Raw genomic sequence first — 20,752 nt, 5'->3', positions numbered from 1 at the left:
CGGACGGAGTTGGCGATCCGTATGGAAGGCGGGGTTTAGGACGCACGGTGCTGGCCGCATATTCGGATCCGGCCGCACCGATCAGAATAAGGGACATAGGGCCTTATTCTGGTTGGTGCGGCCGGGCCGTACGCGTACGTTCCGGGGTTTTTCATGATCTGCGCATGCGTACATTCGCTAATGCGCAGGCGCGAACACTCCACAACGCTTACGGACGGGTCTCTCCGTGCGAAAAAACCTGTACGCGAGAGTACGGGCATTGGGGGCGGCATAGGGGCGTGTTGAGGGGAACGGCCGAAATAATGAGGGAAAATGGGCGTAAACATGGGCGTACACGGGGGTGTGCACCAAAAATGAACGGTGCTACTACCGCACGATCGACTAAAGCACCGTTCATTTCGGACACAAAACAGGCGGCCGCCAACCGCCACCTCAGACCACCCCTACAGATACAGCATGGAAGCGTGCGCCTGGGTTTGCTAATTTACGCTGATTACTACTCAAACACAAACACCTGAATGTAATAACCAATGCTGCAGTCTATTAAGTCCAAACCATGATTTCACTACCTGCAAGCCACACACAGCACTTAAACACATTGGAAGCTTATCTTTCTATACTTCTCTACATTTAAAGGTTTGTTTAATTTAAGATAAGAATCTTTTTAAGACCTGCTTATATATGCTAAGGTAGGTATTTGTTAAACAGTTATACACATTCACTACGTGCTTTCATAGACTTTACACAGTAGCACACTCAATCTACACAAGTCGACATGTGTCAACGTGTTCACTCTAATACAAACATAGGTTTTGTATTTATGATACAATAACATAAACCACATCTAACACCTACAAAGGATGTTTCAGCAATGTTTTAAGCCCATGCCCACTATTTTGCACATTAATTAATTCAATCAATTAATTAATTTTCATAATTATAGTTGAAAGGCAAGATTTGCAGGTCCATATATGTGAAGGGTATGCCAGCGTACACGGACGTACGCTCACTCTCACGAGCGGTGACATAAGCTGAGTTTTCTATTGAAAACAATAGGGACCCGTCCGTGTAAGCTGGCGTACGCTCAGATAGCCGCAAGAAGTCGGTGGGAAGACGGACGAGAGACGTCCGTAAACGGTGGCGTACGCTCAATTGTACGCCAGTTGTCGGAGTGTAAGGGCTGGTCCGTCCGTGTACGTTGGCGTACGCTCAATTGTACGCCACTCCCCTTCGACGTTGTTTCTGCCCATACATATGCGGCTGATTTGTGGGTGGACTTAACCCCAACGGCCGCGTACGGATAGCGTACGTTAATAGCGAACGTACGCACGTTTGGCCGCTACGATCAGAATAACCTCCATAGTGAGGAATTATCAAAAGTCTGTTTTATCATTAACTCATCTCTTATATCATTATTGAAAAAGAAAAGAAATAGGTGCCAAAAATACTTTGCTGTGGAAGCAATGGAGCACTTATAACTGGGCCTTAACTAGGTGTGTGCCAGCGGTTCCTCACCCACAACACATTTGCACTGTGGGTGCATGGCAGCACCAACTGCAGGGCCACTCTCCACCCACCTTCCGCTGCCCTGTATATGGTGTGCACTCAGCTTCAATGCTGCTGAGTGACTCGCACCAGGGCCCAAAGGTGTAACTACCATAGGTGCAGGGGGTGCAGCTGCTATGGGGCCCAGAGCTGAGAGGGGCCCACTTTGCCTGTCAAAGTATCATGTGCTGTATACATTTTTCAGCTTTAGGTGATAAATAGGGGCCCTTACAAACTTTTGCTATGGGGCCCACATGTATCTAGTTACGCCACTGCCAGGGCCACTGACATTTCAAATGACACCGACCCGCCAGCTTATCAGAGCTCATGAACAGGCAGCTTCAGTTAGCGGGTGGCTGCCAGACCGCAAGATCCAATTGGCTCATGCACATATGCCATATTTCCAATGTCAGTTGGCGCTGGTGTGAGCCGCGTAGCAGCATAGGAGCTGAGCGCATGCCATGCAGGGCTGCAGCGGTGAGTGCTCCACTCCCCCTTCTCTTCTTTCCTCTCCTCATGTGACCACTAATATTTGCACTAATGAGGGCACTGTGTAAGGGGCATTAATGTGGAGACAGTGTAAAGGGCACTACAGTGGGCACTCTGAAGGGCACTACTGGGGAAATAATGTGTAATGGGCACTACTGGTAAGCCATTTGGATATCAATTTCCACCACACAAATGCATTTCAAGTATGTTTTCAACGTTTCTGTAGTAAAACTCTGGCATATTACACTAAAATATATATACATGTTTTATTACCATGAGTTAACTTGAAAGATTGTTCTGGTAAAGCTGCTGCTAAGGAACAAATAAACCATTATATGAGGTTTAACTGCAATAATCATGCAAGCATTTATAGGAGCATTCCTTTATTGTTGGATATCCACATGATGACCCTGTATGTTTCTGGGGTTGTACCTAATTTATAAGTAAGAAAAGTGTGTGCCTATCTTGGGGGGGGGGGCACCTCTGAGAACTCCTGTTTTATACCGGGGGGGGGGGGGGGGTTAGGAGGATGGGATTGTGGTTTAAGTGAATATTCTATGTGGGACAGTTATGTAGCCCACATATTGCCTGTTTCTGTTTTTCATTTCAGAAAAAGTTTAGACATTGTTTCCTTGTGTTCCTTAATAAAGAAAATATTCTGTGTAACATCATTGCTATATATAAGGGCAGTAGTTCACAAACTAGTGGCCCTTGCAAGGTTGCCTCAGGTCAGTGGTCCATGATTAATTTAATTTATTTATGGTCATTAATTTAATTTATTTATGGTCAGGGTAAGAGGCAAGATTTCCCGACATTCAAAATACAGACTGTCAAACTACCAACAAGCATTGACAGACCAACATGACACACGGTCAAAATGCTGACAAGGTTAGAATGCCATGTAAATGTCAACATCAACATTTTTTGTGTCTATGTTGACATAGGTCTACATGGACACCATATAAGTGTACCTCTCATGGTTCGCTTCGCTTGCCATATTTGTGTCATTTTGACTGTCTACCAATGGTTGTCTGTATTTTGCCTTGCTATTAATATATATATATATATATTTATATATATATATATATATATATATATATATACATTGTTTTGCTGTTCTATATATTTTTTTTCAGATTGCATCCACTTACTTCAAAGATTTTCATCTTTTACTGACTGGGGTGATTTGTTTGGCAACCTCAATAGAAAAATGGAACTTGCACAAAAGGATTGCATTAAGGATGGTGATGCTGGTTGGTGTGAATCCTGGATGGTACGGTTTTATGTATTTCCTCTAATTACAAACAAAAGCATAAGGTTTACTTTGCTACACAAAGTTACAATATCCCATAACATTTTCTAATATTTCCTGAAAAAGGTACCAGATCACAGCGATTAATAGGACTTCTAGTTAGTATCCTCAATAGGTTACTGGGTCTTAATGACCATTCATTAAAGTTAGAATATATGCAAGTAATTCCAATATAGTATAAATCTGGTGTAATTGCCAGCAGTAGACAAAATGTCCAATCTATAGAGATAACCCATGGCAAGCTGTGTAGCAGCAAGTCCCCACAAATAAATGTAAGCTAATGGTCCGCGAAGTATGTCCTCCAAGCAGGGGTGGTTGGCAGTAACGATAGAGGACGGAGGGGGGGGGGAGAGGACTAGTGCTAGTAGCGCTACTGACCCGGGGTGGGGGGGAAGCGGGTGCTAACTCTGCTTACTGGCCTCCGGTGCACAGCATGCCTTGGGAGGAGGCTGGGAAGGGAGGACTCTGCCTGCACAGCGGTGGCAGCAGCAGCAATCCCCAGACCGGAACTCCGCTCAGTGTGCTCAGCGTGTGATGATAATGAATGAGGGTGTCACACTCACAGTGCCGGACGCGGCCATCTTCCAACTGGTCAAAGCCACGGGCGGCCGCGGCCATATTTACTGCAGGCAGCGCAGCCAGGCGGCAGCCCAGGGGGAAAGCGGCGGCCCGGCCAGGGGGGAAAAGTGGCCAAATCTGGATCCGCCCCTGCCTCCAAGGTAGGTTGGTCTGGATTAGTAGAGGCTGGATAGATATTGTGGAAAGCTCAAAGCATTTAAGTGGTCCTGAAGAAGATGTGGGGTTATCATTTAAACGCGTTGAGATTTTTAACAAAAGCTGTATCCAGACTTTGATAACTTTGATGTCATTAAGGTTTGCTAATCAAAGAAAATATTTTTAGGGACTCCCTGGCAGATACAATGCTAGTAGTTTCCAAAAGGGGTGAGGGGGATAGGCCAAATATATTTTAGTTGCTGCTGCATTCCATTGACTGTATTTTCTATCTCTGTATTATACAGATACATATTATTGTAGCATATGACAAATGAAAGCATTGATATTCCAAATACTCTTCATTTAAAAAAAAATCCTTAAAGGTATTTTAAATACAAATATTTTCAGGAACATTTTAGAAAGCAGGTTACAGGTAAATGGTGCAATAGCCAGTTCCTTCCATTTCCTGAGCAGCGTTGCAATAGTCTGATTGGTTGCTGGGAGATACAGATGTTTTTCTACATGTTAATATACTGTAGTCTAATATGTATATAATTATTACTAAAAGATTAAATCAGAGATTTTGATCTGCATATAATCTATAATTGTGTCTTCCATAAATATATCAGCAATACGAACCATGTCTTAATTTGGAATTAAATTGTCATATAATAAGACAATTTAGGATGTATTAACTTAACCAAATAGATTAATGGTGCATCTGGTGCTCAGCATTTCTGATTTTTATTAATTGTGTAGCTTAAATGCTAACTATATATTTTCACTCATGTCCCCATGTACAGGCTTATGCTTGGATTTATGTTCAGTACTGGCTTCCTGTCCATGTGGCTCAGCAACACCTCCACAGCTGCCATGGTGATGCCAATAGTTGAAGCAGTAGCACAGCAGATCATTAATGCTGAGGCAGAAGTTGATGCCATGCAAATTAATTCATCAGAAGGCATTTGCAATGAAGTATTTGAACTTGACGGTACATACAATTTTCCACTTAACTAAAAAAAACTGTGAGCATTTCTTGCCATTATTTTGCATGGTAATCAGTCTATTTGTTACTTTCTCTGTACACGGAACTGTTCTTAAGAAATTTCTACTCTTATTGTGTAGCTTTTATTAGATCTTAGTGTAATGACAATATAGCTTGTATGACACATTTTAACAAAACCACTAATGGGATAGATTTATTAAGCTGAGTTATGGGGGAGAAGGGGTATCAGTGCATGTTAGGTGCACAGATACCGCTTCTCCCCCATGTAAGATGAAGCCAGTGCGCACTGAATAACAGAGGCTCTATGCACCACTCTCCATTTCGGCGCAGGGCAAATGTAAGAATGGTCAGCAGCACTAATCTTTCCGCCCCTGCAGCTGTTGACTTTAACAGCTACAGGGTGGCAAGCCCTATCCCCAAACAGGGACAGCGATGTCTCTGCTGCTGGCTCCAGGCTTCACTAGAGATCTTGCGTGAGTAGCGAGAGCTCGCACGTGCTCAGAAGAGCCGGCCGGACAGAAACAGCACAACAGTCTGAACTGATGCACTGTCTCCAGAAGGGGACATCGCCAGAGGGGGTTTATGCTCCTCCATTTTGGTGGACAAGATGTTAATATATCTTGTTGGTGTCCCTTCCTGCTTCGCCTCGTTAATGAGGTGAAGCAGGAAGTGTTATAGTAGCGCGATAAGCGCCGCTATAATACATATACCCCAATGTTTGCTACAGTACTGTACATTCAGATGTTTCTGTCATCACAGAATTTTCCAGGGAATGATGATATAGAACATTGATTGCCATCAGGGCTGCACACGACCCTCCGAGTCTTCCACTGCAGTCCCAAATTATTTCTTACTTTACAGTCAGATTTGTTAGAGCTTGTAAAACTTGACACAGATACTGTAGGCTTCTATTTTTGTGAATCAATTCATTATTTAAATTAGGAATGTGGTTAGCGTACCAGTGGTCTGGATGCAGCAATCAGAATGTCTATACCGGAATCTCAACACTGATCAGGAGACCGGGGCTGGGATCCCGAAATTGCATAATGTTGTCACCAGAATCCTGACTGTCAGCATCCTGATCACAAGTATGCCAAGAAGGCTTAGGGTTAGGCTGGTGGAGGAAGGGGGATGGGTTTGGTTGAGGCACTAGAGGGTGAATTAGTATTAGGCTGCAGGGCGGAGGATTAGGCTGCAGGTAGGGACAGGGCTGCCACCAGGAATTTTGGAGCCCAGGACTGATTTCCAGTCCGGGCCCCACAGGCCCTCCCTTACCGCAATCAGGCACCGTGGAGGAGATGTCATTGCGTGGACCCCCATATCCACCCCCTACCTTAGAGCCCGACTCAGCAGGTCCCGAAGCACAGCCTGGCTTCTTCAATGCAGGATGCCGGAGGCCAATTAAAATACAGCACTGAGGGGTGAGCCAATCAGGCAGCCGCTAATGGTACACAAGCTCTGATTGGCTCAAAAGCTACGGCAGCATTTTAATTGGCTGCCGGCTTCCTGCATTGAAGAAGCCAGGCTGTGCTTCGGGGTCTGCTGAGGACCGAGCACAGCGCAGGCAGCACACAGCAAAGGGTTGCTGTGGGCAAAATGAGCTGCCTGGGCCCTTCCAGAGGCCGGGGCCCGGGACAGCTGTACCCACGGTACCCCCCCTGTCGGCGGCCCTGGGTAGGGATGGTTAGGGTTACAGGGATGCAGGTATGGATGGTTAGGTATGGTAGGGATATGAGGAGTTAGCATACATACATACATACATAAAAGTTGTCAGAATCCAAAACATGGGGATTCTACTGTTGGTCTTCTGACAGTCGGTATCTCAAGTGTCAGGATCCCTATACCAGTCCTTTAATTTATTTTCAAGATTAAGGGTAATGGGCCTGATTCTGAATCACTCCTAAAGTAGCTGTAATTGTGGGAAGCCACAGAAGCCAGATTTACTACATCATGCTAATGCCAGTGTCTGTACAGATTAAAGATGCATGCATTCTCATCTGAAGTCCCGCACATCCGGCAACTCGGACACTATTACATTTACTCCATGGAGATAAATAAAATGTACAGAGATACAGCACCAGCCAATCAGCACCCGATTACCATGTTACAACATATGTTTGAAAAATGCCAGTAGTTGGCTGGTACTTTATCTCCATTATATCACTAGTACATATTCCCCAAGGTAAGATACTTACAAAATGCTTACTTTTGTTTCTGCATACTGTATGTGCTGTTTGCTTAAGGATGCTATCAGCAGCCACATACACAGCTGTGCCTGGCACAAAACCAGGCCAGTGTGTAGCCGTGTGGAGGTTACAGTGGCACCCATGCAGCCCCCGATATGTATCCGGTTGTTTATAAGGACCATGACAGCAACTACTGTTAGGCTCATTCCTAGGGATGCAGATTATTAGGTCAACAGTGTCTAGGTCAACAATGAATGGTCAACAGTGAAAAATCAACACGTAAAAACGGTTGATATGCAGTAGGTCGACATGGTCAAAATGTTGACACAAGCAATAGGTCCAGACAGGAAAAGTTCAACATGAGCTTTTTCATGTTTTTTTGGTGTCCCAATTAGTGTAAAGCGTACCATAGCATGGTGCCTTACTTTTACGGTTTACGGTTCTCAACTGTGGTCTAGGTGGATCCTAAAATATGAACAAACAGTTCATGCATCCATTGCATGCATCAAACTTTTGTCAATGTCGACTTTTGCCTGTTAACCAATAGTAGTTGATCTTTTGACTATCGACCTAGATACAGTTGACCCAACAACCGGAACCACATTTATATTAACGTATGTATTCAAATTAAGAGTTAAAACATCGAAATTCGAAATATTATCTTTTGTCTTAATATTTACAGAAAACGGCACTGAAATGGATACAAAATGTGAACCAGAGAAACACATTAATGGGTAAGGGTTAGAATTGAACAGATTAATGTACCTGTTTGTCACTGTTTGCATAATACAACTTACATGTACAACAATGTATTCTTTGCAGGTATGGTAATGGAACAATAACTAAGGGGAACGAGAAGACGTGCACAGTAGGTTTAATTTTCTCTACCAATAATAACAATGTAGACTACAGTAACCGACCTGGTCATTGCCTACATACTGTAATGGTCCAGGTTTTATGTATATCCATACAAAGAAAAGAGAGCCAGTGGGCGCCTTCTGTACACTAAAAAGATTTAATCGATATACACATAGATACAATACACAAAACACAGATTACATATGACGAATAGTATGCATGCATGCAAACAGAATAAAAATGTATAATCCGTATAGAGATATTCTAAAAATTGAAAAAATTATAAAAATGAAAAAATGGATATAAAAACTGAACTGCAGAAAAAAATATTTACCAAGTCCTGAATGGATGGTGTAGGGGCCAATATTTATAGTCCCATCACGGGTTCAGACCTCTCCAGAGTTATAATAGGAAGAGCTGTATAATAATGTGCAGAACGAGGCGGGTTAATCACCTCTTGCCGCTCACTATTTGGATGCCTGATAGTTGTTAGTGGCACCTGTGTTGTAAATAGCACTTATTCAGGCAAGAGTGACACTTCAAATCTTGTGTTAGACAGGGCTGAATAGTTGTCACTACAGCATCCCCTGGTTTTACCTTCCCACTGGAAATAGGCTTGCGCCTCAGTTGTAATCCACCGGCGTCTGCCGTACCACCTCTGTTGCCGGCGTCTGCCGCGCCGCCTCTGTTGTTTGCGGTCGGCTGGGGTGATGTGTATCACAGTGGATGAAGGTACCCACTTGCGGGGATCAGGTCCTTCTAGGGCAGCGTGATTAGAGACCCGGAAACAGGCTTGCGCCTCAGTTGGTAAATTACCGGCGTCTATCGTGCCGCTTCTATTGTCGGCGTCTGCCGCACCGCTTCTGATGTCTGCGGGCGGCTGCAGTGGTCAGTGTCACAGTAGTGGAAGATACCCTCTTGCGAGGATCAGGTCCTTTATAAGTGAACGTGACTTGGAGGCCGTAGGTTAGTGTCGGTCAAAAAGCACAGCGGCAGTGATGTACCCGTCGGGTCCTAGGCTGCAGTGTTCAGTAAGTGACTCCTCAAGAAAACTAGTTTTGCCGCGCTCAGGTGGCTTTTTCCTGAATTGAAAAAGCGCAGCCTTTGATCATGTTCTGCTGCTTCCGACTAACAGCACCCTGAAGTGCCTGCTAGCCCGAGTGCAGCAATTGGGCACACACACCAGCCGCGGGGTGCTTAAGAGGGCGCCGAACACATTAGACACCGGGTGCTTGGGGGGGTGGGGCGGGTATGGGGACCGCACATATTAGCTGCCGGGTGCTGGGGGGGGGGGGTTGTAGGGGATCGCACACATTAGCCGCCGGGTATCTGAGGGGGAATGCACACACCAGCATGGTTGGGAATGTGCAGGGACCGCACATATTAGCGACTGGGTGTCTGAGAGGGGGGGGACCACACACACAAGCCACTATAAGTGTCTGATGCTGGGGCGGGCTCAGGCCCTGCCACCAGGGGCCTGCATGGTTGGAGGGGGTGAAGGGAGAGAACATGGCATGGCTTAAGCGTGCATGGCGAGGGGTGCGCTGTACACACATACATATGTTGGCAGGGAGGCTAAGCTCCCTGTTGGTTCTACTGGCTGCAGTACACAGCGCCAATGTTGTTTGCCGTAGACTCCACTGAGGGGTGGGGGCGGTCGGTGTGGTGAAGGAAGGCTGGGTAGGCAGCTGCTGTCTGATTGATGCGCCTGCCTTCGTGAAACCATGGAAACTTTTTTTATTAAGAGGTGCCGGGAGATAATTGGTGGCCGCTCGTGGGACCTGTATTGCTGCTTCATTTAAATGATAAATAAGGAGCGCCCTCCAGTGGCCAGCGCCCTAGGCAGCTGCCTAAAGCTGCCTAGTGGTAGCACCGGCCCAGGGGGTACCACACTCATCTTTAGAGCTAACAGCCATGGGTAAAAATGGGCACTACATATGTTCTTAAGCTATTTCTCTATACAGCTAGAGCTATTTCTACCACATTGTCTATGGAGCTCACATGGGGGATAAGGTGAAAACACAGTGCTCGGATGATCAGAAGTGATCACAAAGGTGTATACCCGGCGTTATTTTTTAATTTACCTTCTGGTGTGAGTGTGCAAAATGATACTACACATAATAAACTAAATGCACAATAACAAGTTTGAAAATTAAATCACAATCAATCAGTTGCAGTTTAAAACAATAAAAATGCAATGTGTATTAATCTGTGGCATTATAATAAACCACTATTTTTTCAAATCTAAACCATTTAATTCGAGCAGCTTGCACCATGATTTAACTTATCTAGAACTCATTTTGTAACACGACATGTAAATGTCGTTATGTGATGTTAGCCGCCTGCCCCTGGCACACTGCGTTCTGCCCGCATTTACATGGGAATGCCCAGCATTGTATGGTGACACCCATGAAATGGTGGGCGTTCCAATGTCGGAGTGACACCACCAACCCCGTCTGCCCCCATCCTGCCCCCCCTGTGCAAGCTCCACTCTGACAGTGCAGGTCGGCGAAGGCACAAGCACGGAACCCTGCACATGCGCATATGAGATACATCGGTCCCCTGTGCAAACATGCGGGGAACCGATGAGATTAGAATCAGGGCCCGTGAGTGCAGCACAATAAAGGCATGCAGACATAAGTGCCTCTAGTAATAATTCTTATTTTGTTTTCTACTTTATGTAATTTAATATGCCTTTTAGCACATGTATTTTCTCACAACATTTAAGCTTGGCGCAACTTTATGACCCTCACTTACTAAAATGTAATTACATTATTTTTCTAAACCAGGTGGATCAAGATTATGAAGATGGAATCTGTGATCAGCAAGAAAAAGACATTCAAAAGGTAATATCTAGCCTAAAACAGAATAATGTTATTAAAATAAAAATACAGTAAATTAAATGTATACAACATATTATTGTCCAACATACAGTATAACCAATAGCCTTTGAAAAAAGTTAGAAAAATAAATTCAGATCCTAAAATAAATATTATTGTAACGTAGCCTTACCACCTGAATAATGCATTTTGAAATGGCTGTCGAGTGGATAATGGGAGCAGCAGAGGCATAACTCTGGGAGGCAATGGAGTCATCTGCCGCCGGGCTCCCGCACCCAAGGGGGCACATTTCTTCCCTGTGAGTTTGAAACAGTTAATTGAAGGACATCAATATCGCTTCTGTGGCTGAATCCCCCTCATAGCAGGACCATGTCACACTCTCTTCTTTCTAAACATATACACAACCATGCATACATATATTTATATAAGGTTGGTGCGTGTTTGGGGGGAACCAATATTTATCTTACCACCGGGCAACTGGGATGAACTTACGCCACTGGGGAGCAGGAAACTAAATCAGAAGCTACTGAGGATTCTGATTGGTCCTCCAACAAACTCCTGCTGTCTGTTCGCCTCTATTCACACAGCCACAGAAAAAATGTCTGCTTTGGCTCTATGGGGGGAATGAGACAGACAATATAATTAATAGATGGTAAAGCACTTTTTAATGTGATTCCCACTTTTATGTATTTTTGCCACCTATATTTCTTTGATCATAATTTTTATTATGATGATTATTATGATTATTATTATTATTATACACAGAAAGAAACAAGAATGATAATAACACACAAAGACTAACCAAGCCCTAGTCCAGTCTATGCTCACATATCTTGCTGTGTTTCTGGGACTTGGTATTATGTTTATATCAATTTAATGATGAAACTTTGTTGTCTCTTCTGTTTAGCCAAGGGGCATGGCTCCCAATAGCAAGCAGTGTTCTGCAATTATCGCTACTTAGAGGTAGCTGTTACAACAAAACTGAAGGAACCAGATATGGATGAATACTGCAGAAAATGCAATTGAAAAATGAAGTAATGATCTGAAAGACATTTATGAAAGCTGCCAGTGGATCTTTATCTGGTTTATTTGCCAAGGGCAGTATTCAGTACCGGATGAGATCTATGCACAAGTTTCTTTTATATGAAACTTCAGTTGTATTCAAACTGCTGAATGACAACTGTGGTAAACATCAAATAAACCCCATACTTAATAAAAGGGAAATATAACTTTTAAATACAATTTTAAAAAATCAAAGGCAATTGACTTTGCTATGTATTCCATGTATCCTATCACCTAAGAATTTACTTTCGAAAATCAACATTGTTAAATTTTACCAACAGGCACTCTCACCAGGGGGTAGCATAGCTTTGGATAGCCAAGAACTTTAGTCAGCAGCCCAGTGATGAATTTCCTGTCTTATAATAAATCAGGGAGATGTCAGCATAGAGCAAACAAATTGCATACATGCCGAAATTACAATAGAACACACAAACGCAATTACTTGTGGCCTGGTTCAGTGCAAAGCTAGGATACTGTAGGTTCTCTGAGGTGTGCTTGAGGGAGAGAAGGGTGGGCTCTCAGACACAGGTTTTCAGGCCTTTACAGCCATAGCTGGGAAGTGCAATAGCAGTGATTTAAACCCTGCTAAGTCTACTTCTCAGGGTGCTGATGCCTGGTAGAGGCCAGATCACAGGCCAAGTATTGCAGCACCAGGGACATTGACTGTCAGTGTCTGAACGCACTGAGACAACACACATATGGAGCGCTGGATGGAAAAAAATGTTTCTTTTGTTTTTCATGTGAAGTGTGTTTGCTGTGAAGTTGGTTTGCTGCATGCATGCCATTAAATACTTACAAAAAAACACTGAATACTGCTTATATTATCCTATGGCGGTGGCACTCAGGACTTGATCAATGACATGCTAGAGTGTTTAAATGGTTAACACTGCAGCCCTTTTGTAAAACAGCACAAATATAAGGGCTGAAATGTTAACCATCATTAGACGATGTGCTGGCACGCTTCCAATCTTCCTCGCCTGCCCTGGTGCTGGCTCAAAATAACTTCATATATGCATGCTTGGATGGCCCCACTCAAGGGACTCTGCTCTCCATACAATCAATCAACAGGCAGAAGCCAATGTTTTTGCGACGTTTCGGGAAAGTTTATTATCCCGTCCTCAGGCTTGAACAAATGTAACAAACAGTGACATAAATATATATTACATATATATTACCTTGTATCCCATCCTGTGCCGGCATGTAGTGTACGGCATCCGCCTCCCGCCTCCAACCCGCTTTCGGGTTAGGATCACTCCTCTCCACTGTCACACGCAGCCGCGGCGGTGCGCGGCGGGCATACTACTCACCCGTCCGCGCCCGCCGTCGGCTAGCGTGTAGTGGTCTCCAGGTCAGCGGCAGCAGGCAGCGGCAGTCTGGTGGGCAGCAGGCAGCGTGGGACGCCGGCAAGTGTAGCGGTGTGTGCTGTAGGGGCGCCGGGAGGCCGCCGCCGCCATCTTGGTTAAGGGCAAATAGCAGATTGGCTCATGTCTGAGGTTTCCGCCCATACTGTCCTGACAGCCAATGGCAGCCGCCCTCTAGGGATATAGGGGATCTGCCTAGGCCTGTTCAGTGTCAGTACAAAGAGTCTCCAGAGGCGTTCACAGCTCCCAGCTGACTCCGGCTCTCTGACTCACCTCTCCTGACTTGGTGCCTTGCTTCCAGTGCTCTGTGGTTGATCCAGGTTCTGCTTAACCCCATCGCTGCCAGTTCTCTCCACAGTCTGGTTCCTGCCTGCATCCCTGAGCTCCCTGGCCTCGCTCTTCAAGTCTTCTGCTTCCAAGCAAATTCTTCATTCTTCAGTCATCATCCATCTTCTTTCAGTCTTCAAGGATCCTTCATACCATCAAGTACATTCTCTTTCCGGATCCTCTCATTCTTCAAGACCCCAGCCTGCCGTCCTCAGTGCCTTGAACTGTCATTATTTAAATGAACTTTTCTTCTTTCAAAGTGCCGTGCTGGCTCAATTATTATTTCCATTAACTGCCACTTAAAGAAAGTATTCAAGTGTGTATTGTTCCATTTATGAATTCTATTATTAAACCAGCACGATTTAATCCTTCCTCCTCTGGTCCGTCTCCGGTTGCTACACACCACACAACTTCATCCAGCCCTTCAGTTGTGACAGTTTGTACTGACCCGATGGAGTCGGGTGAAGAACAGGCTTCCATGGCGGACGCATTTCACAGCATCGTGGCTCGTTTGGAGCAAGTAGAGGCTACCCAACGCCAAGTGGCTCAATTTCTTCAGGCCTTGTCTCCGCCCCAGGCGGCTCCCTCAGTTTCTGTGGCTACAGCACCAGAGGTTCCAGTTCCTGTTCCCATACCTGGACCCGTAGTTCCTCATCATATGCAATTACCAACCCCCAGCAAATATGATGGTTCACCGAAGGGATGCCGTGGGTTTCTGAACCAATGCGATGTTCATTTCACCTTACAGTCATCTCACTTCCCTACCTCCAAGGCAAAAGTGGCATATATTGTGTCTCTCCTGGCAGGGTCAGCTCTGGACTGGGTGTCCCCTCTCTGGGAACGCGCTGATCCCCTGCTCAATGACTATGAAGCTTTCATTACCTCTTTCCGTCGCATCTTCGACGAACTTGGCAGAGTGTCTTCTGCCGCTACTGAGATCCTGAGGATTCGCCAGGGTAGTCGTTCAGTGGGACAATATGTTGTGCAGTTCCAGACTCTGGCTTCGGAATTAAAATGGAACGAAGAAGCTCTCGTCTCCGCCTTCTGGAATGGGCTGGCAGGTCGTATCAAGGACGAATTAACTACCCGTGACTCTCCTGCTTCTTTGGTTGAACTCATCTCCTTGTGCAACAAAGTAGATCTACGGATGCAGGAGCGTCAACTAGAGAGAAATCGCTCCGATCGTCTCCGCACTCGTTTCACCACCAACGCTGTTCCTGTTCCTAGACCAGGTTCCTCCACAACTACACCACCAGATGAACCCATGCAGATCAACCGCTCCCGGCTCTCCTTAGAAGAAAAATCCCGTAGACGTCGAGAGAATCTTTGCATGTACTGCGGTTCTTCCGCTCATCTGCTGTCTTCCTGTCCACTGCGTCTGGGAAATGACCGCTCCTAACCTCCCCGAGGGAGGTCAGGTTAGGAGTTCTGCTTTCATCTCCCTCCTCAACTGTTTCCACCATTCCGGTTACCCTTGTGTGCCCTCAGGGGAAAATCAAGATTCAGGCCTTACTAGATTCCGGAGCGGCTGGAAACTTCCTTTCTTCTTCTTTCGTCTTTCAACATTCCTTGGCGGTGCAACCTTTGGTCCATCCCTTGGTCCTCACTGCAGTAGATGGGAGTCGCATCAGCAGTGGGCAAATCACTCTTCAAACCAATCCTGTGACGGTTCTTGTGGGTGCTTTACATCAAGAGACTCTAGAGTTTTTGGTCCTTCCTCAGTCGTCACACCAGGTAGTCCTGGGCCTACCATGGCTTGCTAAACACAATCCTCATATTGATTGGTCCAGTATGGAGATCAAAGCCTGGGGTACGAACTGCCTAACTACTTGCATGCCTCGTGTCATTCCACTCCATCAAACTAATCCTCAAGAAGAGGGAGGCCCCAGTCTTTCGTCTTCACCAGCTTCACCCTTGTCGATACCCACACCATATTCTGCTTTTTCTGACGTCTTCAGCAAGGGAGGTGCCGATACCCTGCCGCCTCATCGTCCCTGGGACTGTCCGATTGAGTTGATGCCTGGGAAGTTTCCACCTCGGGGCCGCATCTACCCCTTGTCTCTACCTGAGACCAAGGTTATGTCTGACTACATTCGTGAGAACTTGAATAAAGGGTTCATTCGCCCATCTACTTCGCCAGCCGGAGCGGGGTTTTTCTTCGAAAAAAAAAAAGATGGAACTCTCTGGCCGTGTATCGACTACAGGGGTCTGAACGATATCACGATCAAGAACCGCTATCCTTTACCCCTTATCACCGAACTTTTTGACAAGATCCGAGGGGCTTCTATTTTTACTAAACTGGATCTAAGAGGGGATCCGTTCTGGAGATGAGTGGAAGACGGCTTTCAACACCCGAGACGGCCACTACGAATACCTGGTGATGCCATTTGGTCTTTGCAATGCTCCAGCCGTCTTCCAACAATTTGTAAACGACATATTTCGAGATTTGCTGTATCATTCCATTGTGGTGTATCTCGATGACATCCTCATCTTCTCGTCTAACCTCCATCTCCATCGCCAAACGGTATCTGAAGTCCTGCGGCGTCTTCGCCAAAATAAACTATTCTGCAAGCTAGACAAGTGCGTCTTTGAGGTCACTTCCATTCCATTCCTCGGTCACATCCTCTCCAGCACTGGGATAGAGATGGATCCAGAAAAAGTAAAAGCCATCTTAGACTGGACAGCCCCCACCACGCTCAAAGGCATCCAGAGGTTCCTGGGCTTTTCAAATTATTATCGTCGCTTCATCCGGAACTTCTCCACCCTTGCTGCACCTCTTACTGCTCTAACCCGTAAGGGGTCAGATCCAAGTCAGTGGTCACCTGAGGCCTCTCAAGCCTTCCAGCAACTAAAGAATGCTTTTATCTCCGCCCCAATCCTTCTCCAACCAAACCTAGACAAACCCTTCATTCTTGAGGTGGACGCATCCTCAGAAGGGGTAGGGGCAATCTTGTCGCAGAGAGGGGAGGACCAGGAACTTCACCCATGTGCCTTCTTCTCCAAGAAGTTTCTTCCAGCGGAAAAGAATTACCCCATTGGGGAGCAGGAGTTACTGGCAGTCAAATCAGCATTGGAGGAGTGGCGGTACCTCCTGGAGGGGGCACGACATAAAATCACTGTATATTCCGACCATAAGAATCTCTCATTCCTCAAGCACGCCCAATGCTCGTCAAGCCCGCTGGGCCATGTTCTTCGAACGTTTCAATTTTCAAATCAGATTCAGACCCGGGACGATGAATGCCAAGGCCGATGCTCTTTCACGCTCTTTCGAAACCCCAGCAGACCTTGAGACTCCGCCTCGACCAATCCTCGACCCGCTGGTCTTTGCTCAAGTAACAGTCCAGCCTTCACCCCCACCAGGCAAGACCTTCGTTCCTCTCAATCTCCGCAAGAGAGTGCTGTCCTGGGCACACGCTTCCCGTTTTGCAGGGCATACGGGGGCACAGAAGACCTTAATGTTCCTGTTGCGTTCATACTGGTGGCCTACCATTCGTCGCGATGTAACCAGCTTTGTTGCCTCCTGTGTAAAATGCGCTCAGCATAAGTCCTCCAGAATGTCCCCTGCCGGTCCTCTTCTACCGCTAGCCATACCAACAGAACCATGGTCCCATCTGTCTATGGACTTTATCTGCGAACTTCCTCCCTCCAAAGGGCATACGGTAATCTGGGTGGTAGTTGACCGGTTTTCTAAAATGGTGCACTTCTTCCCATTGAAAGGCCTCCCATCCGCTCCAGTTTTGGCTCAGCTCTTCATTTCCACCATCTTCAAACTCCATGGGTTGCCCAAAGAGATTATATCCGACCGTGGAGTACAGTTCGTCGCAAAGTTTTGGAGGGCCCTCTGTTCCGCTGTACAAGTCAAGCTCAAGTTCTCCACTGCTTTCCACCCACAAACCAACGGACAGACGGAAGGTGTCAACCAGGACTTGGAGGCCTTCATTCGTTTGTTCATCTCTTCCTCTCAAGACGACTGGGTAGACCTTCTGCCTTGGGCGGAATTTGCGCACAATAACTCCTATCATTCATCCTCCGGCACCACTCCCTTTTTTACTGTCTTTGGCAAACATCCCCGATCTCCAGAGTTCTCAGACTTATCTCCGTCCGATGTCCCTGCAGCTGCTTCTTGTCTACAACGGTTTGCAAAAATCTGGTCAGACGTTCATACCGCTCTCCTCAAAGCATCCGCTCGATATAAAAGGATGGCGGACAGAAAAAGAAGAGCAGCTCCTAAATTAAAGGTTGGAGATCGAGTATGGCTGTCTACCCGCCATATACGCCTTCGGTTACCCTCCATGAAGCTGGCTCCTCGGTTCATCGGGCCGTACCCAATCACTCAAGTGATTAATCCGGTGGCCTACAGACTACAGCTCCCTTCTTCCTTAAAAATATTGAATTCTTTCCATGTGTCTCTTCTGAAGCCTTTGAGATTGAACTTATATCAGAAGAAGGTGCCTAAGCCGCCCAAGATTGGCTCAGAGAGAGAGACAGAGTTCGAGGTGAGGCGCATTATCGACTCTCGTTGTCGCAATACCCATCTTCAGTATCTGGTAGAGTGGCTTGGATTCGGTCCTGAAGAGAATTCCTGGGTTGATGCTGCAGACCTCCATGCTCCCCGTCTGGTGAGACAATTCTTTCAAAGGAATCTACACAAGGTGCGTAGGTGCCCTGGGGTCACCCAGAAAGGGGGGGGTACTGTCACACGCAGCCGCGGCGGTGTGCGGCGGGCATACTACTCACCCGTCCGCGCCGGCCGTCGGCTAGCGTGTAGTGGTCTCCAGGTCAGCGGCAGCAGGCAGCGGCAGTCTGGTGGGCAGCAGGCAGCGTGGGACGCCGGCAAGTGTAGCGGTGTGTGCTGTAGGGGCGCCGGGAGGCCGGCGCCGCCATCTTGGTTAAGGGCAAATAGCAGATTGGCTCATGTCTGAGGTTTCCACCCATACTGTCCTGACAGCCAATGGCAGCCGCCCTCTAGGGATATAGGGGATCTGCCTAGGCCTGTTCAGTGTCAGTACAAAGAGTCTCCAGAGGCATTCACAGCTCCCAGCTGACTCCGGCTCTCTGACTCACCTCTCCTGACTTGGTGCCTTGCTTCCAGTGCTCTGTGGTTGATCCAGGTTCTGCTTAACCCCATCGCTGCCAGTTCTCTCCACAGTCTGGTTCCTGCCTGCATCCCTGAGCTCCCTGGCCTCGCTCTTTAAGTCTTCTGCTTCCAAGCTAATTCTTCATTCTTCAGTCATCATCCATCTTCTTTCAGTCTTCAAGGATCCTTCATACCATCAAGTACATTCTCTTTCCGGATCCTCTCATTCTTCAAGACCCCAGCCTGCCGTCCTCAGTGCCTTGAACTGTCATTATTTAAATGAACTTTTCTTCTTTCAAAGTGCCGTGCTGGCTCAATTATTATTTCCATTAACTGCCACTTAAAGAAAGTATTCAAGTGTGTATTGTTCCATTTATGAATTCTATTATTAAACCTGCACGATTTAATCCTTCCTCCTCTGGTCCGTCTCCGGTTGCTACACACCACACAACTTCATCCAGCCCTTCAGTTGTGACACTCCACGTACTGTGATGCTGGATGACGTCAGGGGGAGCCAATCACCCAACCCCGGCAATGATACATTGGGCCTTATTCTGATCGGTGCGGATTTCTCCGCATGCGTTCGTCCCGCCGATGGTGATCGTCTGCGCATGTGCAGAGGTCACTCTGCGCATGTGCAGGCGATTTCGCCGCACGTATTCTTGAGACGCCGCACAGGGGGCGTAGAGGGGCGTAAGGGGCTACTTAGCCTCATTACCCTATGCATACGCCCCGCGTTTCATGGGTGTTCCCATGCAAACGCGGGGCGTATGCATGGTAATGAGGCCGTGACGCGTGTGTAGGGGGCGGGCATCTGACATCGCCGGATGTCAGCTGCCCGCCCCCATACATGATTTCACACGGACAAGTGTCCGTGTGGTCTTGTGTGGCGGGACCTGGTGGAGCGTGCGGCCCTGCATTCGATGTTCGGCGACCATCGAATGCAGGGGCTGCTCCCAAGTCGGAGGAGGCGTATCCCCGTCCAATTTCATGCGGATCGCCACATATCCGCGTACGGACGGAGGTGGCGATCCGTATGGAAGGCGGGGATTCGCCTGCACGGTCGTGGCCGCATATTCTGATCGGGCCGCACCGATCAGAATAAGGGCCATAGTATCAACTGTGAAATATAAACAATACATACATATAGTTACCAAGTTAAAAACAATGTGGTGAATTAATGAATGTGCTGAATTAATATGCATACCAATGTTCTTATCGGTTAATAATTACAATGCTGCATACCTGACAGTAAATTAGATAAAATTACATCCTATTCCTCAAATAAAGAGATTCCAATTTAGCTGGTCATTTAACCCTTTGGGTTTCAGGGTATCTAGTGTGAATAGCCATTTAGCTTTGCACTTCAATAATTTAAGGTGTCTGTCACCTCCTCTCCCATCATCAGGTACATGGTCGATGACCATGTGCCGAAAGCTGGCCAAATTGTGCTTCGCTTCCGCAAAGTGTTTAGCTAATGGTTTGTCCCCGCCTTTGCCTTTAATTGCAGCACTTATTGAGGAGCTATGTAGTGTCATGCATTCCTTAAAGGTACGCATGGTCTTGCCTACATAAATGGGCTGGAACATGTTAAATTATGATTAATAAAATATTTCTGTCCAGTTTATGGATGACAGAAATATTTGCCAGATATCATATGGCTACAAGTTTTGCAGCCAGTGCATTTGTAACATCCATTACTTTTTCTAGTTCTCATCGTAGATTCCTTTAGTTGATTGGTCACGTCACTATGCACTACCCAATCACGGATGCTTCTGCCCCTCTCGTAACAGTGTCTCACCCCCGTTTTCTTAAGGCTTTGAAATCCGTTTTGTATGACTGGCCAGTTGTTTCCGGATGCTGTGTGATATTTTTGTACCCAATTGATATTAGGGTCAGATGTTTGTTTATTTTTGGGTTCCAGTGATTGCTGTCTGGAGATTTTATCCACTCTTTGTCTGGCTGAGTGGAGGGT

At 46.5% G+C, this 20,752-nt stretch overlaps 1 protein-coding gene across 2 annotated transcripts in view; it reads left to right on the top strand.

Moving 5' to 3' along the window:
• The window catches only part of SLC13A1 (solute carrier family 13 member 1), a 67,375-nt gene that overhangs the window by 20,048 nt on the left and 26,575 nt on the right, over positions 1-20,752 (top strand). For both annotated transcript variants that reach the window (XR_014473435.1, XM_083182847.1), the window contains exons 4-8: positions 3,171-3,307; positions 4,864-5,051; positions 7,935-7,986; positions 8,075-8,120; positions 10,900-10,956. Coding sequence is in view for 1 of the 2 variants with exons in the window: in XM_083182847.1 (XP_083038973.1) it covers positions 3,171-3,307; positions 4,864-5,051; positions 7,935-7,986; positions 8,075-8,120; positions 10,900-10,956 (480 nt within the window). In the remaining variant the exon portion in view is untranslated. The remainder of the gene's footprint in view (positions 1-3,170; positions 3,308-4,863; positions 5,052-7,934; positions 7,987-8,074; positions 8,121-10,899; positions 10,957-20,752) is intronic.

The sequence above is a fragment of the Crinia signifera genome, chromosome 4, assembly GCF_055691185.1.
Source record: "Crinia signifera chromosome 4, ASM5569118v1, whole genome shotgun sequence".
Taxonomy (NCBI): Eukaryota; Metazoa; Chordata; class Amphibia; order Anura; family Myobatrachidae; genus Crinia; species Crinia signifera.
Note: the sequence above shows the minus strand (reverse complement) of the source record. Positions and strands in the feature narration are given on the sequence as shown.